General features: G+C 36.1%; 1 protein-coding gene across 1 annotated transcript in view; it reads right to left on the reverse strand.

The window, feature by feature from the left end:
• Positions 1 to 374: 374 nt before the first annotated feature.
• The window catches only part of CUNH8orf34 (chromosome unknown C8orf34 homolog), a 327,589-nt gene continuing 302,277 nt past the window's right edge, over positions 375 to 25,686 (reverse strand). Inside the window, 3 exon segments of the mRNA XM_027127946.1 lie at positions 375 to 1,158; positions 4,347 to 4,406; positions 16,922 to 17,015. Of these exon segments, the coding sequence (XP_026983747.1) occupies positions 1,151 to 1,158; positions 4,347 to 4,406; positions 16,922 to 17,015 (162 nt within the window). The 3' untranslated portion in view covers positions 375 to 1,150.

The following is a 25,686-nucleotide window of genomic DNA, read 5'->3' on the forward strand; positions in this document are numbered from 1 at the left end:
GATGTTTAAATACAGGCGTGTTGTGGTCTCATAAACTTATTCTCATGACTTTTCTCTTTTCTGCTTAAAAATATACTGTTTTCTAAGCCTTTAATTTGTTTCTACCCACAAAAAACAATAACTTTGATGAAAATTAGTCTCATGAGTTCTCATGCACACAAAAATGTTAACTAAGAAAATTTATTATATTACTTGATTTAGGACTATGACTTCATTCATACAATCAGAATTTCTTTGTTTATTCTTTAGCCATGTTCTGGCCTTTAATGTTTGTCTCTTTGACAGTTATACACGCAGTTTTATAATTTAACCATATGCCTTAAAGGTCCAGAAAGTAAACTTAGATTAAGACAAATAAGATAAAACAGACAGTAAGATACTCAACAAATTTACTTAGTTCCATTCATTTAGCATCAATGCATAACACATTCCAAAAGCGAGCATATATCAAATTTAAAATGGATAACCTTAATTGGGTTCAATAATCGGATAAATGGTCAAACAGTTTTCATTGCATATGCTTTGGGCCATGCATTTCATTCCTTAAGGATCTGCTTTATTGAATTAACATATCAATTATTTATTTTGATAAGAACAGGGAAGATAGTCAGAGGAAGAAGCAGCAGTGGTGGAGAACACGCCTCTTGCTGCTGCACAGAAACACATATGGCAGGTGACGACACCAACAGCTAACTCCTGGAGAGACCTAAATGGCTTGTCTTGGCACGTGTGGGTAAGTACAATGTTTACTAATCTAAAAAACGAGAAAATATTATAAAAATATAAGAAGTAGAAAACCCTAGACAAGTTAAAATACAGAAAAAATTTAAGCAAAGTTATTTGAATCAGGCAATTTTTAAAGTATCAAATAGTAATCTTAATAACTAGGTATAAAGTAATCTAAACCCAGGACACTAACCATGTCGAAAGGCAGTAGGCAGCCTGACCTCCCCAGAATGCTTTGCCAGAGTTAGTGTTCTCTGATTACACACTTAGGCACCCCTGGTTACAAGAGTACTTGTTTATTATTGATATTATAAAAATAACCATTCTCTAAATGATTACACGTAGTAAATAAAATTAGAACTATACGTAAGGATTTGAATAATGCCATTTCTTTAAGGACCACTTGCAACTTCTCCTGCCTGCTTCACAGACCTGTAAGGCAGAAAGAAAACAGACGAAGATGTGCTTAATGATGAATCTATAGCACAGCATGTTCAAAAGAAAGACTGGGATTTTAATGCTTTCCTATACTCCATCTGAACCTTTACAGTGACACTGATCTTAGAGTACCACCTCTATATACCATATTTTACTGCCATTATATCAACTTCTGGTATCTGTATAAAAGAATTTTTGCATATATAATGCACAAAAATATCTTGGGCTGTTAAAATAGATTGGCTTGTCTCCAAATATGGCCAATGAGAAATACCTGCAAGGTATGTACACAATTACTCTCCCGGAAGGAATTATGAAACTGAATTGAGAAAACTAGAGCAGCATAAGGTGGGTCAGGCTGCATGTGTCCTACTTCAGAACTGGAACTACTTGTCCATACAGCTTGATTAGAAAAAACTTATTTTTTCCTAGAAAAATATGACTAGGATGGCAAGGGGATATGTCCACACTTCAAGAATACGTTATGTGGAGCTTCAAGATGGCGGAGGAGTAGGACGCGGAGATCACCTTCCTCCCCACAAATACATCAGAAATACATCTACACGTGGAACAACTCCTACAGAACACCTACTGAACGCTGGCAGAAGACCTCAGAACTCCCAAAAGGCAAGAAACTCCCCATGTACCTGGGTAGGGCAAGAGAAAAAAGAAAAAACAGAGACAAAAGGATAGGGAAGGGACCTGCACCAGTGGGAGGGAGCTGTGAAGGAGGAAAGGTTTCCACACACTAGGAAACTTCACTGGCAGAGACGGGAGGGTAGGTGGGGGGGAAGCTTCAGAGCCGCGGAGGAGAGCACAGCCAACCCTGCCAACTCCTCTCTCTCACTTACTCCTTCAGGTCTTAAATATCACTTTCTCAGGGCCCTGTGCCCAGTAGTCAAGCTAGGATCCCCCTGCTGCATGCACTTATCTCAAACTAATGCTTATATAATGATAATCATCATTATTGCATGTAAGTAATATTTATAGTGTGACTTCATCATCTAGTAGCTTCTGTCACCTGTGACAGTGATGTGTCCTTCTCTGGCACAGTTCCTGACTCACTGGAGGCCTTTATTTAATATAAACCACATGAATGATTTACTCATTTTGATCTCTTAGTCTGAAGGGCAATATGCCTGTATGTCATGCAAAGAACATTTGAAGGACTAAGAAAGAGAACCACATGATCTTTGCGCTCCTGCAATGGTACCGTTATGACGTAGAAGAGGGATACAATTTTTGCTTGTGATACAAAAAAAACAGAACTAGAAAGAAGGAAGCTATGAAGATTCAGATTTTGGAGCAAACTAGGAAAGTAATTTCTTTTAAAGTAGCTTTTAAACATTTTGTACAACATCAGAAATTCACGTGTTTTTTGTTTTTTGTTTTTGGTCACCAGGCTGTACATTACGTCCCCAGGACGTATTTATTTTACAACTGGAAGTTTGTACCTTTTGACCACCTTCATCCATTTTGCCCACCTCCTGCCTCTGGAAACCACCAATCAGTTCTCTGTATCTATGAGCTTGGTGTTTTGTTTAGATTCCATGTGTAAATGAGATCATATGGTATTTGTTTTTCTGTCTGAGTAGTTTAACTTGGTATAATGCCCTCAAGTTCTGTCCATATTGTTGCAAATGGCAAGATTTCATTATTTTTTATGGTTAAATAATATTCCATTGTGTGTGTGTGTGTGTGTGTGTGTGTGTGTGTGTACCACATTTTATTTATTTATTCATCCATTGATGGACACTTAGGTTTTTCTGTATCTTGGCTATTGTAAATAATGCTGCAATGAACATGGGGGTGCAGATAGCTTTTCAAGACATTTTTTTTAGCCATCCAGACAGTATTCTGCAGATGTAAATACAGTTGACCCTTGAACAAGATGGGTTTGAACTGCGCAGGTCCACTTACATGTAGATTTTTTGCCATAAATACACACTACAGCATTACACAATCCACGGTTGATTGACTCCACACATGTGAAACCTCAGATACGGAGGGTTGACTGTGAAGTTATATGCGGATTTTCACGTAGAGAATTGTTGCCCTAACTCCCACGTTGTTCAAGAATCATCTGTATATGATTGTGTATGTGTCTATGCATTATATATAACAAAAAGAATTGTATCTAGTATACTGTCTTGTGACTCACTTTTTTATGTAACAATATTGTAAAAACTGTTTCCACATCAAAGTATATATCAATATAGATAGATGGATTCAGTTAATATCAGTACAAATCTATGTATATATCGAGTTAATATATATCTCATTCTTTATAACAGGTGCACATTATTCCATTATATAGATTGCTGTAATTTTTTAAAATCAGTCCTCTTTTGTTGGCCATTAGGTTGTTTCCATTTTTTACATTTTCCAAGTTTTATTATAAATCAGTTTCCAAGTTTTATTATAAAACATGTGCAGTGAGCATAATAATATTCTGATAACTACACAGCATTGAGGAAATTATTTCTTTAGGTGATTTCTTAATACAGAATGATTGGGTCACTGAGCAACTAGAGCAGAGCACAGGCGGTGGTGTACTCGCATTACTCAAGGTGCCCATACAGAAGCTAGTGAACTGTTTGGTGGGGTTATTGCAGAGAAGAGACGAGCGTGAGATGGGAAGAGACGTAGATGGTTCTCAAATTCTTTCTTATTTTGATATCTTATGATTCTATGAGTGCTAAGGGCACACTCGACCCTTTACTTCCCTCTGTAACATGCTTGAGAGAAGATACTGAGAATTGTTCATCTTTATATATCCAGCCCATAGAGTAACCTCATGTCCACGGATGTGGAATTGTTTTGAGATGCTGTATCTCTAAGACATATTTAACGGTGTCATAGAGTCCATGGTCTGCACAAAGGGGGGTATATGTTCTCATCTCACATGTATCTAAAAGTAATTTTCCTGCTATAGGAAGAAGGGGATTGAAATCCTCTTCCCACTTCCTCAGCACAAAAGACTACATACTCAGTGAGGGGCCTGAGATCCATGAAAATCACAAAAACAAAGAGAAAACATCATGCAGAGCAGCTGGAGGAAAATCCTTTTCTCATTATAGGTCACGAGGACTATGTATTTAAAAAAAATCTGAACTTCAAGTAGTTGCAAGTGGTGTCCGTCATTACCTGACATTGACATTAAGTGCCCTGAGCAAACATACCAGAGTAGACGAGTGCAGGACAAGAAGAGCATGGAACACAAAGAAGAAGATCAGCAGAACCTGCACAATGAAAGGAAAAGAGGTCATGTGCTGGACCAGGAAAAAAAGTCCATCAAACGCAATTCCCTTGCGGTTTGACCAATTTCTAATGAGGATTAACTGAAATTAATATCGAAGCTACATTCAGAGTATATAGTGACTGCAGTGACACACCAGTTAACTGTTTAATAGTGTGTATGTTCTCATTTCATAATTCAGTCATTTCAATTTAAACTTTTTCTGATCTTAAATAAAAACTAGGGCAAAATGCCCCTCCAGATAGTGTTATGAATATATACGTGGATTGCAGGAAGATCCCATCTAAATCACAGTCATAATTTTTACGTCCAGCATGGGTTTGGCAGGAAAGTCATGCTCTACAGACTGCTACCATAACACAGAATATTCAGGATTGGATATATACATGTCACATATTGTGATGCTATAACATTTGTAATTTAACGTAATTGTCACAAAATTATTATGAGATTTGCATGAAGTAGTGCATATTTACATGTATACTATATATATATATATATATATACATATTTTTGTGTGTGTGTGTGTGTGTGTGTGTGTGTGTGTGTGGTACGCGGGCCTCTCACTGTTGTGGCCCCTCCCGTTGTGGAGCACAGGTTCCGGACGTGCAGGCTCAGCGGCCATGGCTCACGGGCCCAGCCGCTCCGTGGCATGTGGGATCTTCCCGGACCGGGGCACGAACCCGTGTCCCCTGCATCGGCAGGCGGACTCTCAACCACCGTGCCACCAGGGAAGCCCCTACCCTATATTTTTAATGCTTGGTGCATAATATTAAACACTAAATGTAATTCCTCTGAATGCATCCCTGAGGCAGAAGAGCAGTGTGTAGTAGGACAAGGGGACATGAGTATTCTAGTTAAAAAGAGCGGGGAAATAAAACAGAAGATCAAAGAAAGTGAAATAAGGGCGTCAAGGGAGATAAACCTTCACATTTTTTGAAGAGAAAGGAAATAGATTAAGCCCAAGTTTTCCAAAGCAGCTCTTGGAACACTAGTCCTACAGGCTGTTAATATAGATGATCCACAAACAGACGGTTCCTTGATCAAAGACTTTTCAACAGCAATATACCATCGGCCTCTTGGAGGATCAAAATACACACCAGCATATTAAGGGCGCTTAGAAGTCTTATAACAAAGAGACCTTTTTTACCTGATCTTTATCGAAGTTATTTGATAAGAGATTTTTATATAACTCACTTGAAAAAATTCTTCAATGGTAAATACTGCTTCAGCTAGAGTAAAGAGACATGGCAATGCAACGTCTGTTTCACCAAATTTAGAGGCAAGATATAAAAGCATGGGTTTTGTACTCAAATTGACCTGAGTTCAAATTCTGGCTCAACCCCTTCTCATACACATGACCTTGAGCAAGTTAGCATCGCTCAGCATCCTCCACAGAGGAGAGTTATAAAGGGAAACACCCTTGGAAGTATCATTAAGCATTTGGTATTTGACAGTTTTAGAAAATTCAAATTTAGATGAATAGGAACTACAACAACATTTGGATTCAAGGTGGTGATTTTATATGTAAAGTAGATGCTGAATGAAGTTGGAGAACTTGGTAAAATTTTAGAAATCTTACACATAGAGGGGCTTTGAGTAAAATAATGATGTATTCACATTTGAATGTCCTTTACCACCCAAAGATATTAGAGGTTCTGGCAAGAAAGCAGTTGAATTAATGCTCTATATTAGTGGTTCCCTTAAATTTTAAGTGTATCAGAATCACCTGGAGGGCTTTTAAAACAAATTGTTACTTCCCTTATGGTACAGTGGTTAAGAATCCGCCTGCCTATGCAGGGGACACGGGTTTGATCCCTGGTCCGGGAAGATCCCACATGCCATGGAGTAACTAAGCCCGTGCACCACAACTACTGAGCCTGTGCTCTAAAGCCAGTAAGCCGCAACTACTGAGCCCATGAGCCACAACTACTGAAGCCCATGCGCCTAGAGCCTGTGCTCTGCAACAAGAGAAGCCAGCACAATGAGAAGCTCGTGCACCGCAACAAAGAATAGCGCCTGCTCGCCATAACTAGAGAAAGCCCGTGTGCAGCAGGGAAGACCTGACACAGAAAAAAATAAATAAATTTATGAAAAACAAAAACAAAAAGAATTAGCACAGATCACTGGAGTCCACTATTAGAGTTTCTGACTGAGTAGATGTCGGATGGGGCCAAGGAAACTGCATTTCTTACAAGTTCCCAAGAGATGAACATCACTATTCTACGTAGCACGGACTTTAGGTTGAAGCATGAAGCCAGCTGTGGTCTGGCATACTTGAAGAAAAAGGAGTAGTGAAGTGTCTGGGTACCAAAGGAAGACTGAAGTGTGAGTTTAGTGGGAAATAGAGAATCTGAAAGGTAGAAGGTTTGGGTAGATTGTAGATTATAGTAATCTAAGATCTTAGAGTAGGATGCTACTTCACATTTGATGAGGAAAAAAATTACACTTCCTTAGAAGAGCACTAGACTTGAGAGGGCCAAGGAATTTTAATGGTAGGACATTGGATAAATACCCCAGATGAAAGTTAAAATTTCCTAATGCTAAGAGTGTGGTAGAGAGGAAACCAATGAACCAAATGTCAGCACCCCACATGAAAAAACAGCAGTGACTGATGAGATTATAGTGACAAGGAAAGACACAGGACAACAGGACAAATGGCATAAGCCTAAAAAGAAGGAGAATTTCAGGTAGAATATTAATGTTATCTCACGGTGCTTGACACGTGGCAACTGGAAAGAGCAGCTTTCCCTGGTGAAGGCTAAAAGGGAAGCAATGTCTTCTAGGAACCATTTCAAATAAGGCAAAAAAGGCATGGAGAGTGTTCTTTGAGTAGCACTGAAGAATGATCAGTTTGCAAATCAGATTCCTGTTCCATAGGCCACAGTGGAAAGATCTGGGAAATATGTCAACAGCCGTTAAGAATACAAATACATGAGAAGATTTTATTTTGATAGAGGCAGTGGGGCAAGGCAGAGTAGCCAAGGACAACAGGAATAAGAGACAGAAGTAACCGATCTCAAGTTTCTGAACTGAACTTTGGCATAACCTTCTTGTATGGCAACTGACTTAGGTGTCCAGCCTTAGTGAAGCAGGACTGCCCGTACAGGGGGTAGCCCATTATTCCCCATAATTGTGGGAATGTAAGAAATGAAGCAGCTTTGGTGGGGGAAAGAACAAGCAACGAGAGAGTAGCCATAAAGTCTAGATAAACAAGATCTTAATAAAGATAAGAGTTTTGCTTACAGATGAGAACCCTCTTCTTTCTTCCTGAGTGGTTTATTCAGTGCAAAACGGCAACACAAATGCCTGAGGCAGTGCATCACACATGCGTGTGCAGGGACTGACGTAAATGCTGTGTGAATGCACCATATTCACTTTAACTCTGATGGAACCATCGTTACTACAGAGGAACAACACACTGAACGTATTCAACGTCGTTGAATGTATCGTGTTTTGCTGTGTATACCAATAAATCATTTGTTATACACATCTGTCTGTGTTTGAGAGACATTATGGGCTCTGAATAATCAGAAGAGGAGACTGAGGCTTGGCCGCTGCTCAAGTAATCTTCGAGTCACTTACCCGGTTTGAACTACATTCATTCATTCATTCATTCGTTCAATTCATTTAGTAAATATTTATTAAGTAAATACTGAATGTATAAATATTTATTAAGTAAATATGTGTTGAACACTTACAGTGTACAATAAGAATAGTAAGACTAAATTTTCCCTAACAGCTTAATTTTTGGGAATTAAATATGTGGAAGCAATTTATAAATTATAAAGCCTTATATAACTAGCAGAAACTTTCAGAACATCATTTTAAATGTTAACAAGTGGATAAACCTTTATGTACTAATATGAAGGGGAGTCATGTATAATTTATGCTTATGAATATAGAAAAAGCTATGTTTTTGGTCTGAAGAATGTTTAATTATACTAAAGTTGATATACAGTTTCGGGATATTTAGTCAACATTTCAAAACAAATCATTCTGAAGAAATCTGGCAGCATGCTTTGAACAGTTGTTCTATTTTTAATAGCATACTATGGGATTGAAAACATGCTTAATGTAATTACTAAATGTTATTTATTTTATTCTGTCAAAATTTTAATTTTTATGTTTATCATATATGCCGCCTTTAATTTTCTGGATGACTTTGCCTATAGAGAATAATTTGGAGCACAGTGTAAAGATAAGTATATCAAATTGAAGTTTATATTAAAAGCAGATTTCCTACCCAAATGTATTACTGCTTGTTTCTTTATATGTCACTTTTTCTTATTTTCATGTTTTATAGTGTTTTCTTTATGATACAAATTCTTTCAGTGCTCAGTGAAATAATTCCTTTCTTGATACTATATATACACACATTCCCTCCCCCTCCCTCCTTTTTTAAGCTTTTAGAAATGCAATGACATTTCCGAGTAGAACATATGGCTTTGGATTAAGCTAGAATTAAATTGCACTTACTAATTATATATCCTTGGGAAGAGGTTTTTAACAAATCTGAGTTTGTAAAATCAGTAATACCACCTACACATCAAGTTGACACAAGAATTAAAGGAGATACTACATAGCACATAACAACAAAAATGTAATAAATGTCAGTCCTCTTCCATTCTCTCCTTTTTTAGAGATACATATGTTTCTATATAAGCCTTAAAATGTCAATTATTCATAGTAGGCTTTAAGGAGAAACTGAATGCTGTAATTCTAAATATATCCCCCAAATAGACTTTGTAGTTTTATTTATGTTAGGCTATGTGTCAATTTTCCCAATTTATTATTAAATTATATATATATATATATTAGCATATATGCTAATTCTCTCAGTGAAAAAGATTTATTATGCCACATTTTTGAAATTCTGTGCTTAGAACTCCTAGTCTATCTTCATATACCCTCCTTATTATGCCTACCCAAATAGTTTCTTAAGCTACAGTGTCTATTTTCAGGCTAGGATTTCTTGCCAGATCCTAACAACAAATATTTCACTACCTCCTCAGAAATTATGCCAGTAAACTTTCAGCCTAGCGGAGACAATGGAAATATAGCATCTTCTGGAAGGAATAGTTCATTCACTGGTTTTTTAAAATTTAGTTTGAGAAAAGTAAGCACAAGTCTGAAGTAGCAAGAAAAAGAAGAATGAAATAATAAGGTAGGTTGAGATCAAAGATCATATGGCTGCAGGTATCCCAATTAGTAGATATGAGATGACCTCTTACAGCCTGGGGTAATATGTAAGAGCATTGCATAAGACAGTCATACCACCCATGAGCCCACCCAAGGGCGTGGTCACTCTTTTTGCCCCAAATTAGGGTTATAAAACCCTTCTCTCTTCTGCAATGTCAAGGCATATTAAAGGCAACAAGTTGAATGTAAAAGACATAGAATAATTAAGAAAAACAGAAAAACGAGTTGTAGCTTCACAAGTGAAAAGATAAATCATTCCTGGTTAGTAAGTAAAAGGCAAAAAGTATTTGGCAGAGAACCTTGGAGGAGAGCATTCTCCTTTATTCCCATGTAGTTAATGTATCTCTGAGAGTTAAAATCTGAGAATTGAACAATTATAGATGCACCTGAGTGTCAGCCCTTTCTCTGCAATTTACTAGCCTGGGGACCACAGGGAAGAAATAGGACCTTAAATGCATCTCCTGACTCCTAGTTTTGTTCCCACTCCATCACAGCATCTAAAAAGAGGAAATTAGACTCCCACTGAGAATATTAAGTGAATATTAAGTGTGTGTTCACAATAAAAAAAATGAGTCCATTAGTAAATTGAAGTGAGAACCTAGCAAGTGCTAGGAAGAAATTCCGTGCAGGAGTAAGAACAACCTCATCAATAATAACATCAGTAATGGTAAATAGAAATCTAACAGTAAGTGAGAGACAAAAGTCATTGTGGGACAGAAGATACATTAATATTGTCATTAATTTTTAAAAAATAGATAGCAACCATTTCATATGATATATGCTTAGCCTAAAAGTAAAGACTTAGAATTAACTAATATTTACCAAGCATATACTATGTATCTGGCACTATGTTTATATTAATATAAGTATTAATATAATATTAATATTTTCTCACTCTATGAAAACAAAATGCAATAATCTAAAAATGTTTCATTCTAGTCTGTATTTCTGATGCCACAACCTAATACCATTAAAATCTTGGGAATTCCACGTATAATGTAGCCTGACACTTTGACATCATTGTCTATTAACTCACTTTGGTCCTTCTGTTATCCACAGTCCGCTGCTCCTCTACCCACCTCTTCTACTTCACTTGATAGGGTGTTAGTCCTTATCTTGGGACTGGTAAATAATCAGCTGTGGTACCCTCACACCACTGCCTCAAGCACTGTCCACATACAAATCTTGGGAGACTGCCTGGAAAGAAATGACCTGATGTTTGGTTAAGGAGAACAAAGGTTTTTCTTCCAGGTGAAAAGCCTGGCCAAATCCTCGGTGGACAGCAGAATCCCACAGCCCCACTTACTGCTCTAAGCACTTTGGTTCTCAAGAGTCACAGCATAAACTGCGTCACCCCCTGGAAAGGGAAATGAAGGGAGGTATTAGTGAAAGATGAGGCAACGGAGGTAAACACCGCTGGATCCAAAGAAGAGCTCTCGGTTCTACTCCCGCCTCTGCTACTAACTGGGTGACATGGCAAGCCCACCATCTCTTAGAGCATCAATTTCTTCTTCACTAAACTGAAAGAGTTGAGGTTGAGAGGATTAGATTAGTTTAGCACTTCCTAAAATCCCAGAATACTTGTCCTTCCAGCAGTTAATAGGCACTCTGCAAATTATAGGCATTGTAGAAAATAGGCATTAATGGGCATTCTGTGAAAAGGACTTAAGTAAATATGAAAAAAATACCTGGGATAAACACAGGTCAAGCAGATCTTGTTGCTGTCGGGCTACCCAGTGACTTTACTATGTAAATATTTTGGAAGAGACTCTATAGTGGTTTTTCAAGTCAACAATGAACAATATTTTCCCCCATTTGAAGCCAGGATGCTGATTACACTTGATCTGTTCACTTAAAATTACAGAGCTGCCTTGTTCCTCTTGCAAAGGGATGTCAATGGTATGTCTTACAGTTGAGAGCCTCTCAAATACAATGATATGTAGAATTTCTCAAAACTTATTTTACCACAAATGTTTTTTTTTTTTTTTTGCGATACGCGGGCCTCTCACTGTTGTGGCCTCTCCCGCTACGGAGCACAGGCTCCGGATGCACAGGCTCAGCGGCCATGGCTCACGGGCCCAGCCGCTCCGCGGCATGTGGGATCTTCCCGGACTGGGGCACGAACCCGTGCCCCCTGCATCGGCAGGCGGACTCGCAACCACTGCGCCACCAGGGAAGCCCCACAAATTTGTTTTTAATAGCTTCTCATGAGACAGGACTTTAAGAAGCAGATATTGTCCAATTTTATAACCTATTATGAAGATAGCATACTCCCGTTCCTCAAACAAAGAGAAAACTACGCTGATAAAATCAAGAAAAATAGTGGAGGAGAAGCACTTGTGGAATTCAGGTATAGAGATCTCGAAAAATGTGCTCCTCTATAAATGCAATGAGAATACAACATGAGCAAGAATCACTGAAATCAACTTTTTCCGAACTCGGGAAATTTATTGAAGGCTTGCAACAATCCATAGAACATTTATTAAAGAAAAGCAGTTGATTCTCAATAGAAACAATAACTATGTAGGGTTTTATTTTACCCAGTATTAATATCCTTCTCTCCTGCTCTGCGGGAGCCTTGAAAATCAGCGTTCTCACAATGATGGTAGCTGTGAAACAAACAGCCTATGATCCACTAGAGGGGGCAGAACAGGTTTAGAGTTTCCCCGAATATCTAGAGTTGTCACTATTTGACCTATATGGAAGCTGCCTGGAAATGCCTCCCTTGAATGTTTTGTTTGTTTGTTTGTTTGACCTGAATTAGAGCTCACTCAGTGAGATACCCTGTCCATATAACATTTGTCAAAAACAATCAGGGGCTATAGTTTTATACAGAAGCTTCCTGAGGCAAACAAAAGGCTTACCAAAAAATTTTTTTAAAAAATACAGTAAGTGATACGTCCATAGGAGGCTTTCAAAAGCTCTGACATAGGCGTGTAGATTTAGAAATGCCACACAGATGTGCAGTGCTTTGCACCTGCTCAGGAAAGACCCGATACGGATCTACCTCTCACCTCTGATTGACTTAGAAGGTCTGTTTAAGCAGAGTTGTAAACTTCTGGAGTGCTCATGGCATGCCTCAATACTTTGTCCAGCCATTAGCTAACAACTAAGCTACTGAGCAAAGACTTCAGTATCTGTGTACAACAAATTATATAGACTTTACAGAATTAGTTTAGGAAAGTTAGTAAACAAAAAGTAGCAATAACAATAAGAAAATACAGCAGCAACAAACAAACCCTGGAGGGTGGGGATGGTCCAATCTCCAGAGTGGCCACATTATATTATATTCAATGTACAGTTTTCAACAACAACAACAAAATGACATGATGTATAAATCATGATATCACAATAAACGTGAAAGTATGGCCCATAAATGGGGGGGGAAAGGCAGTCAAAAGAAATTCTCCCTGAGGAAGCCCAGACGATGGAATCTCTAGACAAAGACTTTTAATCAACTACTAGAAATATAGTCAAAGAACTAAAGGAAATCATGTAAAATAGATTAAAGTATAGGAATAAGCTCTCACCAAATGAAGACTATGACAAAGAGATACAAATTATAAAAGGAAAAAAAAATAGAAATTCTGGAATTAAAATGAAAAATTCCCTAGAGGGGCTCATCAACAGATTTGAGCTGGCATAAGAAAAAGTCAAAGAGATTAAGATAGGTCAATCCAAATCCAGCCTGAGGAACACACACACACACACACACACACACAGAGACAGAAAAGAAAAATGAACAGTTCCTCAGAGGCCCTGTGGGACACCAGGAAGCATACCAAATACAATGTTACTGAATATTACTCAGCCATAAAAAGAAACGAAATTGAGCTATTTGTAATGAGGTGGATAGACCTAGAGTCTGTCATACAGAGTGAAGTAAGTCAGAAAGAGAAAGACAAATACCGTATGCTAACACATATATATGGAATTTAAGAAAAAAAAATGTCATGAAGAACCTAGGGGTAAGACAGGAATAAAGACACAGACCTACTAGAGAACGGACTTGAGGATATGAGGAGGGGGAAGGGTGAGCTGTGACAAAGCGAGAGAGAGGCATGGACATATATACACTACCAAACGTAAGGTAGGTAGCTAGTGGGAAGCAGCCGCATAGCACAGGGAGATCAGCTCGGTGCTTTGTGACCGCCTGGAGGGGTGGGACAGGGAGGATGGGAGGGAGGGAGACGCAAGAGGGAAGAGATATGGGAACATATGTACATGTATAACTGATTCACTTTGTTATAAAGCAGAAACTAACGCACCATTGTAAAGCAATTAATACTCCAATAAAGATGTTAAAAAAACAAAAACAAAAAAAACCCACACTCCTGACGTGAGTTTTTAAAATTTGTGATGTAGACTTTTATACTAAAATCAGAGTAGACAAAAAGTCTATTTAAGGGTTCTGTTTATCTTAAACAGTTTATCTTAAACAGTTTGTTTATAATAAAACTGTTTAAAGCTTCCCATTGAATTATTCAAGACGTCTTTTCCTAAATGGTGCTTTTATAAAACTTTGTACTAAGTTTTATTTTAAAATGAAACAATAAGAAATATGCATAACTGCAAAGATCCTAACATTATCTGGAAACTTTCCACCATGATAATTTTGTCTCAGGAGAAATCTGAAAATTCCATAAAATTACCTACATATAATTTACAGAAAGCTGAGTCAACAAACAGGTGTTACCATTGGAATGATGAATCTTGTCCTTTTCCTCACTCATAAATTTCTAATATATGAGCCTCTACACTATAAATCAGATGCTGGGTTCACATAGACTTATGTCATTTATTTTCTTTCACTGAGAAAATAAAGAGGTAGATGATCTATACATATCTTGCCAGTTGTTCCACAAAACTCATACATTGAATACAAGTATCGGAACCTCAGTGGCTCCATCTTACACTTGTTCTAGTACTTGAATGTTAGATGCCGCTCTTGAAGAGTATTTGCATCTCTGTACTATGAGTCTGGCTGCACTGCCAGCCAGCATTCCATTTCCTGATGGCTCCTATTACCACCTAATTATTTTTAAACCCTGATTTTATTTCAAACAGTTTACCATTGTCAAGGGTCACCTCCAAGTATGACATTACTGAAATCAAATATTTTTGGTTCTAGGTCTATGGTTAGGAGAGTTTAAGAATGACCTTCTTCAGAGTGACTGATAGACCATATGGCAAAATCTATGGCTAAACTATAAATCCAATATTAAAATTTTAATAAAACTATAATTTTCAGGACAATTATTCAGTCACAATTATTATTCATTTTATCTGTTTCATATTTATAACTGTCCTGATAAACAAGTTAGAAAGTACCCAAGAAACCTATACATTCATTCATCTGTTAAATTTTCAGATATTTATTGAGGTCTTATTATGTAGCTAAATAAGATGAAGAAAACAGATTCCTTCCCTCAAAGAATTTGCACCCTAATAGAAGAGAAGATGATTACAACTTATCAACAAAATCTTGTGAAAGTATATGGCAGAAAGGCAATATGATAACAGGACAAGGGTTGAAGAAAGTTCTGGGGGTTTTCAATCTCCTTTAAATTAGTAAGCTGTTTTCCAGACTTAATACTGATGGAGACATATGGATTTCAGGGAAAGTAAGTAAGTCTGAATTTGGACTTGGATTAAATATACTTCTGATTGATTATTTTCTTGATTTTAGTTTTTAGTTCATTAAAAGTTATAGCACGTTCATAGAATTAATACACTGTGCATCCTGGATGTTGAATCTGAGAGAGTACAGCTAGCCCAATTATATATATTGTCTTTATACAATACACACATGCGTGCACGCACGCACACACATATACACACACATTCGCTTGAAGGATTTATTTAATGCAAAATTTATGAAGACCTCAAAAGAATTTGATGAAAATTATTAAATCCAAACTCTAGAATGAGAGCTTATGTATGTTTAATTGTGTGGGGAGTAGGAGGTATAAATGTGCTTGCGTTTGTTTTCATAAAAGTTCCGGGCCACTCGTAATTCTTTCAGATTTAGGGGATGCTCTTCTTTGTACCCTATGCTGCTCCTTTCCTAGACTATTTTACTTAGGACCACTTGCATTAAAGATCTTCCAAACTACTCTATAATACATGCTTGAAGTACAGTCTACTTTCTGAGTCTTCATCAGTTGTTTTCTATAGAAGGTGTTTCCCTCCATTAGAATCTGTACAATGTCACTAATTTATTCACTGCATTTCGAATGTGTCAGCTGAGTGACACTGGGGCTGTCTCCTCCTCTCACCTGAGCACCTGCCTCTTAGGTCCCTCTCCTGGCTGTGCTCCCTCTGGCCACATAAGCCTGCAGTTATGGAAGTGGGATAAGGATCTTTATAAATGCCTTTTAACCTGGAAAAGTAATTTCCTGGATCTCCCTGGGTACAGAGTCATGATGCTACCTGTGTAATATATCAGGTGTCTCTGATGACTACAGCTCAGGGGAATAGTTAATTAATTGCTTCACTCCAATTATCATGAGTGCTACATTACTACTTACAACTTTTATTTGTCTCTGCAGGCTACCACTGGTAAAGAAAAAAAAGTAAGGTTCTGATATCTTATTATTTTAAAAATTGATGTTTTTCCTCTATGATCCAGACACTAACTTCTCACCTTCATGCTGAACCCATCTGTCTGACAATGTCAGTAACCCCTGGAGAGCATGAACTGAGTCATGCCAAATTACAGTAATTCATTCTTGTTATGATTATAATCCAGTGACTTAAATCAGGAGCTGTATATTCTCTTTGTCTTAGCTACTATTATAAAATTAATCTGTTTTGTGAATTTAGAACAGTTCTACATACATAAATGTATCCATATAACCAATAATGATACTTTCAAAAATAATAACGAGCCAATCCTAACATAACTTTGAAACTTTTTAATAATCACAAGTTATCACTGTATATATGATATGATATATGATATAAATATAGATTTATATGATATAAATCTACAGCATTAGTAGACGATTCACATTCCAAATGGATATTTTATGTTGGTCTTCAGAAATAATAATTCCTTCTTTTAACGTACTACACTGCTTTTCAGAAAGTTAAGTCTATGGGCCTCTGCACCACAATTAAGAGATCAGTGAATCAAGATTTTTAGACCAAAAGCATAGCTTATCTTTACATGTTCTCCCTAAATAAGTCTGAATTTTTTGCAGACATCGTTTGATACTGGGAAAGGCATATACCATCATCATGGATGTCCTTTGGTTAAAAGCAATTTGTCAATAAACAGCAGTGTCTACTCACGTTTCTCTTGTTCTGCTTCCACTCCTTCACTTTCTGTGTCACTTGGCAGGATCCACGGTTGATGAACCACCTGCAACTGCTTTAAAGAGTCATCCTGCCAAAGAAAAAGTTTATTTGGATTAACCTCTAGAATGATACTGTGAATACCAATATGGGTGAACACTTCAGTTTCTATGAATTACATGTCAAAAAACCATAACAAGAATTTCCTCACAACAGAGAAGAATTTTAAGCTTAAATTCATTTTCATTTCATGGACATGTCACAAACTCTGAACTCATTTTTTTTACATTCTCCTTTAAATAAGATTTAATGTCTTAATAAGAAGAAATATCTAGACTATGTTCCTTCCTGAATTAATATTTTTATGGAATTCTTAGCACCCATTCTTGGAAATATAATAATGAAATATTCAATATAAAATTGCACAGAATGTGCCTGTTTGCCATCAAGGTTCCAATTCCCTTAAATGAGATTAAAGATTAGTAGGATTTAGAGAACATTCTCAACTTTACCCTTCAGTATTACTTCATTGCCTCCTTCCTCATATTACTTCCTATTTTTATTAATATATTTCTCAAATACTTCCTTGTTGTTCCATGCCTCTGTCATTGCCCTAAAGCAGACTCTCATCATCTCCGATCCTGACTGTAGTTATAATCATCTACAAAGTTTTCTAGGATTAAGATTCATACCCTTCCTAATTCTCTCCACCAGTTCCTTGCCAAGTAGAGCTTTTTAAAATGTCACATGATGTATTCATTACCTTGTTCATAAACCCTTGAGTAGTCTTCTCATAATTTCCAGCATAAAATCTCAACTCAAGGCCCTCCATGAGCTATACTTGTCTAGCCTCTGTTCTACCACCACTTCCATCTCCATCCCACCTCGACTGACACTTCCACTCCAGCTTAATTAACTGGTAGCACCTTAATTTTGTCGCTCTCTCTAATCTACCTAGATGTTTTCATATGTTATACTTCCTGCCTAGAATGCAGTATATTTATCTGTCTCAGACATTAACACTCTTCCCAAGGCTCAGGTATCATCTCTGTTGCCTTCCCTGATGCTCCAAGACAGATTTACTCCTTTGTGTGCCTATTGTATCAATATAACAAACACTATATAGTAATTGTCCTTTCATATCTTCTGGCCTCAAAAATAACGTGGAAAGTCCTTTATGCCATGGATAACTTTTTTTACCTATTAATTTCCAGTATCCATTATAATGTCTGGGGAAAAATAGGTACTCACTAACAGGTACACAGTAAACATTTGTATATGAGGAAGTAGGAAAGAGAAAAAAAGGAGAGGATGAAGGGTAGAAAGGAAGGAGGAAGGAAGGATGGGTCCCTTTGACAATAAAATATAAATAACAATTTTAAATTTATTGAGTCATCATTCAATAAAATCTTTTCAAACATAACTTTGAAAATTAAAAACATAAAATCAATATTACCTGTCCATTTACTCTTTTGACCTCTCAATTCATTCATCATCTTCCCCCTCTTTGAAAGAAAGATCTTTTCCTCCAACTTGAGATATTTTGCTTTATTTTGTTCAGAAAAATACTAACAAGATAAAAATAAAGGCTCACGACCCCGATCTCTAAGAAACATGATACACCAAACATTAAATGTCCACTTTGTTTAAAATAAGTGCTGTATAAGAGAAACAACATATCAGCTATCCCTTGACTGTGATGATTACCTCTGGATATGTTTAGTCCCAATCTAGAGTTTCAAAAAAGTACAGTTTTCCAGGAGTTACAAAGGGGATTAAGGAGTTGAATAGGTGAAGCACAGGGGATCTTTTAGGGAAGTGATCTATTCTGTGTGATGTACTAATGGTAAATACAAGACATTAAGCACTTGTCAAAACCTGTAGAACTTCAGGCCACAGAGTAAACCTTAATGTATGCAAATGAAAAAATCAATTAGGAAGGTGGGATGTCCCAGGATGGAAGGCAAGATACTAAAAAAAAGAATCTAAATGAATTACAAATGTAAAAGAACCTCACTGAAGTGGGTGGGGGAATAAGGTGCTGACCTAAGTAACTCTGAAAATGCATGGAGCCTGTAAGATCAGAAGCAAAAGCAAATGTACATAAGCACTGCATTATAGTGGATAAAGTTACGGGCTTATAGGTTAAAAATTCTGAATATATGTGTGTGTGTGTGTGTGTGTGTGTATATATATTCTGGAATTGAACAAAGTAAATGGATGGCAGATGTTGGAAGCCAAGTTTTTCACTCTTGGAGAGGAGTTTACAGATAAGCAAGGATAGAATGTTCCATGTATAATGTATTGATATTAGAGTTGGAGACATCAGTGTGAACTCATGTTTAGCTTACTATACATACAGATGGCTATACATATAAATATGTGTGTGTGTGTGTGTGTGTATATATATATATATATATATATATATATATATAAATGGTTACTAATCATACATATATCTTGCTGCTATGGCAGCTTAGAGGATTTAGACACAATGACACCCCAACAGCAATGAAAACAACAACCACCCGCTCCACGTCCCCTGCACCGGCAGGTGGACTCTCAACCACTGCGCCACCAGGGATGCCCTCTAATACCCTTTTCAATGAAAGAATCAAGACTCTTGGACAAAGGACTGACTCTTAGACCAAGGCAAGAAATATACAAGATACAAGATAAGCCTGGAGCATCTTGTGCCAGAAAGTAAAAAAAGTGCTAACACACATACACATACATACACACACACACACACACACACAAAATGCCGGGGTATATCAAAGGGCTAAAGGAGCCAACTGAAAAATCTCTCTGTGGCCAAAGCTAGAACAATTTAAGCAACGAAATAAAGTAGCGTTGGGTTACTACCCAGCATACCAAACAAATGCCTGTCAGTCCATTCTGATGAAAACAAATGATTGACTAAATCAACAAGTGGGTGAGAATAGACAAATAGGCCATGCAGAAGGATTTCAAATAATTTATGTAAATACTTAAGGAAGGAAGCAGAAAATAACTTCCCACATCTTTAGGGTGGGCTGTGTATAGCGACTTTCTTCCAAAGAGTACAATATGGAAAGAGAAAGCAAAAAGAGTAAATTTACAGTGGGGAAAACTGACAAATACTACCTGAAACCAGGTGATTAAGGTTAACATCAACAGCAATAATTCCTATTGATAGTATGTAGCCTTGATAGGATGGGATAAAAATGGAATTTTATCTCTATGGTATTCCTCCTCAAAACACATTATTCAAGTCCAACCATGAGAAAAATATCATACAAACCTCAATTGAGGGACAATCAACAAAATATGTGACCAGTACTCTTCAAACACAAGGAAATACATATAGTCATCAAACACACGGAAAGTCCGAGGAATGGTCACAACCCAGAATGGCCTAAGGAGATGTAAGTATGAGACGAAATGTGACATTGTAAAGCAACTAAACTTCAATAAAAAATTAATTTTAAAAAAAGAAATGTAATGTGACATTTTAGGTGGCATCTTGAGACAACAAACTCGAATGAAGCATGGATTTAGTAACTAATAATGTATTAATATTCATTAATTGTGACAAATGTACCATACTAATGTAAAGCAATAATAATAGTTGAAACTGCAGGGGAGGTATATAGGAACGTTCTGTATTACCTTCACAATAATTCTGTAAATCTAAAACTGTTCTAACATAAAAAAGTTTATTTAAAAAATTGAAATAATAAAAAAAAATTTAATGAGATTCATTAAAAACTCTTTTAGCATCAGCAGCTCTTGAAAATAGTCTGTTAATCGAATTAAAATTTAAATTCCTACCAAATGACAGATGGTCTTTGCAATGAAAAGTCCTTGCCCCAGGGGTCAGGAATCACAGCTTTTTATCCCGGTTAATCTAGGGCATGTCAGTTCCCCTCTTGGGATAGAATGAAGCGTGTGAAGGTGCTGGGTTAGATCATCTCTAGGACTTTACAATTAGTAAATTTCTATACCTAGATTCCTTTAGACTCTCAGTAGAATGTGAGAGGAACTAAATGAACTATTGTAGGAAAAGTCAGCAAACGTTAAAGATATTCCATCTTGGAATATACAATTTAGGTATAAATCAGTGTTTATTTTTAGGATTTAACTTTTTTTTTTTTAAATGTATCAAGTATTGGATTTGGTCTTATAGGGCTATACTACAGAAGCAGCAGAAACGTGAAAAATCTTAGCTTTAAAATTCCATAACAGTATAAAGAACAGCAGAAGTAAAATTAAAAAAATTTTCATGTAACAGAGAGGGATAATCACATTCCTGCAGTTTTTCAAAAATAGAACATGGAGTCTCTGGTGTTTAAAGAGGAAATATGAAAAATGATCTTTTTGGTTTTATAAGGTAAAATCGAATGGCAAAAATTCTTTGTTTAAAACAGAAAAAAGTTTAAAGTGATCATGAAAAAATGTTTTTAATTGAAAAAGTATTTTGATTGTTTAGCTTTTTGGCCCAAATCCTAAAATCTGTTTTCGTAAGAAAAGATATGACTAAGAAGTCAATGGTGTTACTTTTGCCCATAATAGTTCAGAATATTAAGTAATACTACTGATTGGTTTCTGGTCTTAATGGCTTTACTACTGAACAGGCAAGTTATTCTTTGTTTATTGCAACCATTCTTTGTTTATTGCAAATCATATAAAATACAAATGAAACATGAGCTCAGCAAAATATCTAGTTTGGGAAAAACTTTAAAATGTTGAGATGTTGGAATCAGAATCATAGAGACAGTACAAATACTGCTATTAATAGATCATTTGAATGTTTTACTTTGGTTTTCCCTTGAATACAGTTAGTAATATAATGCACCTGTTTGCTTCATCAATACCAGCAGGCAGTACTATGTATGTCCAAAGTTCAGCCCATCAGACTTCTTATAATTATTTTTGATGGGGTCAAGGAGCTAAAATCGTGAACATTTTTAAAAACAGAGTTGACATGTTCCTCTTTGCCAACTTATTCAAAAAATTTTCTACAGGAATATTAAACTCTGTATGAGCACAGTGCAAACTGTTTCATATTCCCAAGAGCAAGTTCTTTGGATTGCTTTCAGAAGAAATGACATTCATCCTTTTTCTAAAACACTTTCCCCATAAGTATGTAAATGTCCAGGGACCAGGAGTGGTGGGAAATAGTGACATGTATCATATGGAAAACAGTCTCTCGCCCTGTATCAACATATCATTTTATCTGCTAACAGAGTAAGTGCTTTATAAACTTTAGCGGTATTGTTATTCCACGTGGGTAGTTTATTTTTGGATTCTCTAAATGCAATCAATCAGTGATTTATGTCATGTGTGGCCATAGGTTATTCAGGTTATTTAGAGAAAAAAAAATGCTCCTTTGCTCAGACTTTCACCATTGGATAATTTAACTCTGAGGCAACTAAATATTTCTTTCCCTTTGGTTAAGAATGAAAATAACACACCAAACATCAGTTTCCATCTTTCAAAAAGGATTAATCATTTTCATTTCCCTTCTATAACCATGAGATCTATGTACAGTAAGTATCCCTGAAGCATGCTGCAAATAAAGCAAAATAAAATTACACCCCACTTTACATACATTTAATAGACTGCAATACCGACAAAGAATTAAGCCTATACTTCTGTTAAAATAAAGTTCTCCATATATAATTTACATTCTTAAATTAATAAAGTTTGGAAATAACTTTGTTAATGAAATGGCTAGTATTATCAGGCTGAACTCTGTAACTTTTTAGTGAATTATACTTCTATAGTTTATTTCTTTTGCATAACATCAAAGGGCAATTAAAACATAAGAACAGGGAAGTAATACATTTTGAGAAAATATAAGTTGGAACGAATAGGATCTGGGAAAAGAAAAGAAAGGGAGCAATAACCAAGTTATCAGTACAAAAATATGGTAGATTGTGGAAAATATTACAAAATAAACACAAGTTGCTAAAAAATTTTACCTGACATATTTGCTACACTACACTACACATTGGGCTTGACCTCTGATAAAAGAAATTTTCACATATTGAGATATAGGAAAGTCATTCTGGCTTACACATGAGTTAACTTGAATTTTATGCTAACTAAAATAGCCTGTTTGCTATTAAACATACATTGCACATCTGCTTTAATTCTTAGAGAAAAGGATGCATTGACCAAAAGCAAAGAATGTCCATGTTAAAAATAAAGATTAAATGCGTCTCTTCTTGGGACGCCAATGCTGGTCCTCCTTTGATGATAAGACTCCCCGCCCAGGTGTCAAGGCCAAGCTGACTTGCTGTGTACTTGCTGGACTGTTCTTTTGTTTGAAACCTTGAAGAATATAACCCTGACTTGTTTAAGGTTCTTTGTTCTGACAAGATATAAAACTGTGCTGAAAACTCTGCTCCCCACAAGCAGAGTCTTCTGGGCTAGTCCTCAGTTTGGCTCAAAGAAAACTCTTTTCTAGTCTTTCTTATTGATTGTTTATTGATTATTTTCATGACACCTTCATCTTCTTTCTTTTTATTTTTTTAAATTTTAAAAAAATTTTTTTCATCTTCTTTCTTAATTCATTCTATTTTGTGGTTTTTCTGTACAAGGAAATTGTAGGATGAAGTTGTAAAAGACTTTGAAACTAGCAAAAGATTATTGGGTGTAGTCAATGAAAAATAAGTCATTTTTCTAGCAAGCCCTTTTGTTTATCTGATTTTTTTTTTTTTTTTTTTTTTTTGTTCCACGGGCCTCTCATTTTTTTGGCTTTTCCCGTTGCGGAGCACAGGCTCTGGACGTGCAGGCTCAACAGCCATGGCTCACGGGCCATGGCTCACGGGCCCAGCCGCTCCGCGGCATGTGGGATACTCCCGGACCGGGGCACGAACCCGTGTCCCCTGAATCGGCAGGCGGACTCTCAACCACTGCGCCACCAGGGAAGCCCTGTTTATCTGATTTTATAAAGGCTCCGAGTCTTTCACTGACTTTGAGCTATTTTACAACTTTGTAACTTATAGAAATGTATAGTAGTGCAAATAATTCTTGTCCATATAAATGCAAATTGCATCTATTTTAATGTAATTGGTTATTAGCTTATGGATGTTGATCAGTTTGGCCATTTTTTACATCTGTTTATAACTTCATTTCAGCATTCTTTATTTGACTACACGTGAGGGTTAGAATTCTCCTTTGAACTGGCTATAACATCTTACTGGTTTCCTCATTCATTAATGACTTAAACAAACCTTGACATGTGTTCATTTTACATCTGTATGAAAGCCATCATGATAAGTTTTTTAAAAATTGCTATCCTTTAACAACATGTATGAATTCTTAATGAATATCGGTGACCAAATGGGGTTTCCCTGCAAAAACTCTTGTTTTCTAGTTTCCTAAGTGGAATAAAACTATAATGCTGAATAACAGTTATTTCCACTTTTAACAAGTAAATCCCTGTGCATGATAAAAAGCAAATTATCTCTTATTTTTATAGGAGAATAATGTCATGCACTCTCTTTCAAAAGTATAGTTGGAACTTCATTACACTAACAATCACAAAATATACCACAGGAGGAAAAGACAGGCCAAAACTGGCGTGAAGAACGATTCTAAGATATTTTGTTACATAGAATTGATCCCCTTTCCAGTTCAGATGGTACAGCTGGCAAAATCAGCCTCAACAGATTTGGAAAGGCCTGCCTGCTCAATGTGCTTCTTTTCCTGTCTGACACCCTCAGAGATTGTGAAGCTGCCGCTTGACACCTTGAGTTAGTTCACACTCCTCTGTGTGTTGCCTTGGCCTTCAGCTAACTTCCTGAAGTTGTGAGGAATGGCTCTAAACTGCTCTTGAAAAAGTTTTAAAACTCATTAACTTCAGTCTTTAGCTCTTTATAGTTCCTCAATCATTTAAACTGACAATACTTACTTGTTGAATACATATGCAAATTAATACATTTCTCTATTAATTACTGGATTTTTAACCAGTGTACTATGCTATTTCTCCAGTTATTCCTTTGGGAAATGTGATTGTTTAAATGGATTAGCTTCTCTATAAAATGTATAGTAAGCTTTGTAAGTACTTGATTTTGATAAGTTGTTTTTAATTATATATATATTTTTGAGTGAATATTAATATTATAATTCAAACAGCTAAAATTTTTGCGATGTGAAGTTTTTATTCCTACCTTGAGTTAGCAAGTGCCTTACATGTAAAGAACACATAATTTAAAAAAAAATTGTTAGAACTATTTTGAGGATTAACCGAAATAAACTATTATAAAATATCTCATTTTTATTTGGTCAAAAATACAAATCCTATCTGAAAAAAATAATACATTAAATATATAGAAAATATAAATAGAAATTTCATTTTAGCTTTACTTTTTGAGGAGACCATATCATCTCCTTAGTTTTGACTTAGGTCTAAACAGAATTGCCTAACATCATGTGGTTATGATTCTGTCTAATTATAAGACTAAATTTAAAAAAAAAAAACAGGGACTTTGATGTGCAAAGAGCTGTTCAAACTTTAGCAAGAAATGTTAAATATAATAAAAATGTAAACTCTATGGTTTATGTGAGTTTTAGTGTGTACCAAATAAAAGCAAATGTTTGCTAGTTCACTTTTAACTTCTAACTTCAATGCTTCTAACATTTATAAATACTGTTCCCCATTGTTTGCTGATTCTATTAACAAGAAGAAGGAAGGCAAAAGTGAAATAAGAGTATAAATGAGAAAAAATAAAACTATCCTTTTATGGCTCACATTCTTAACATATTTGGAC

The sequence above is a fragment of the Aethalodelphis obliquidens genome, unplaced genomic scaffold (assembly GCF_003676395.1).
Source record: "Aethalodelphis obliquidens isolate GAN/ISIS:26980383/991018 unplaced genomic scaffold, ASM367639v1 scaffold33, whole genome shotgun sequence".
NCBI classification, from domain to species: domain Eukaryota; kingdom Metazoa; phylum Chordata; class Mammalia; order Artiodactyla; family Delphinidae; genus Aethalodelphis; species Aethalodelphis obliquidens.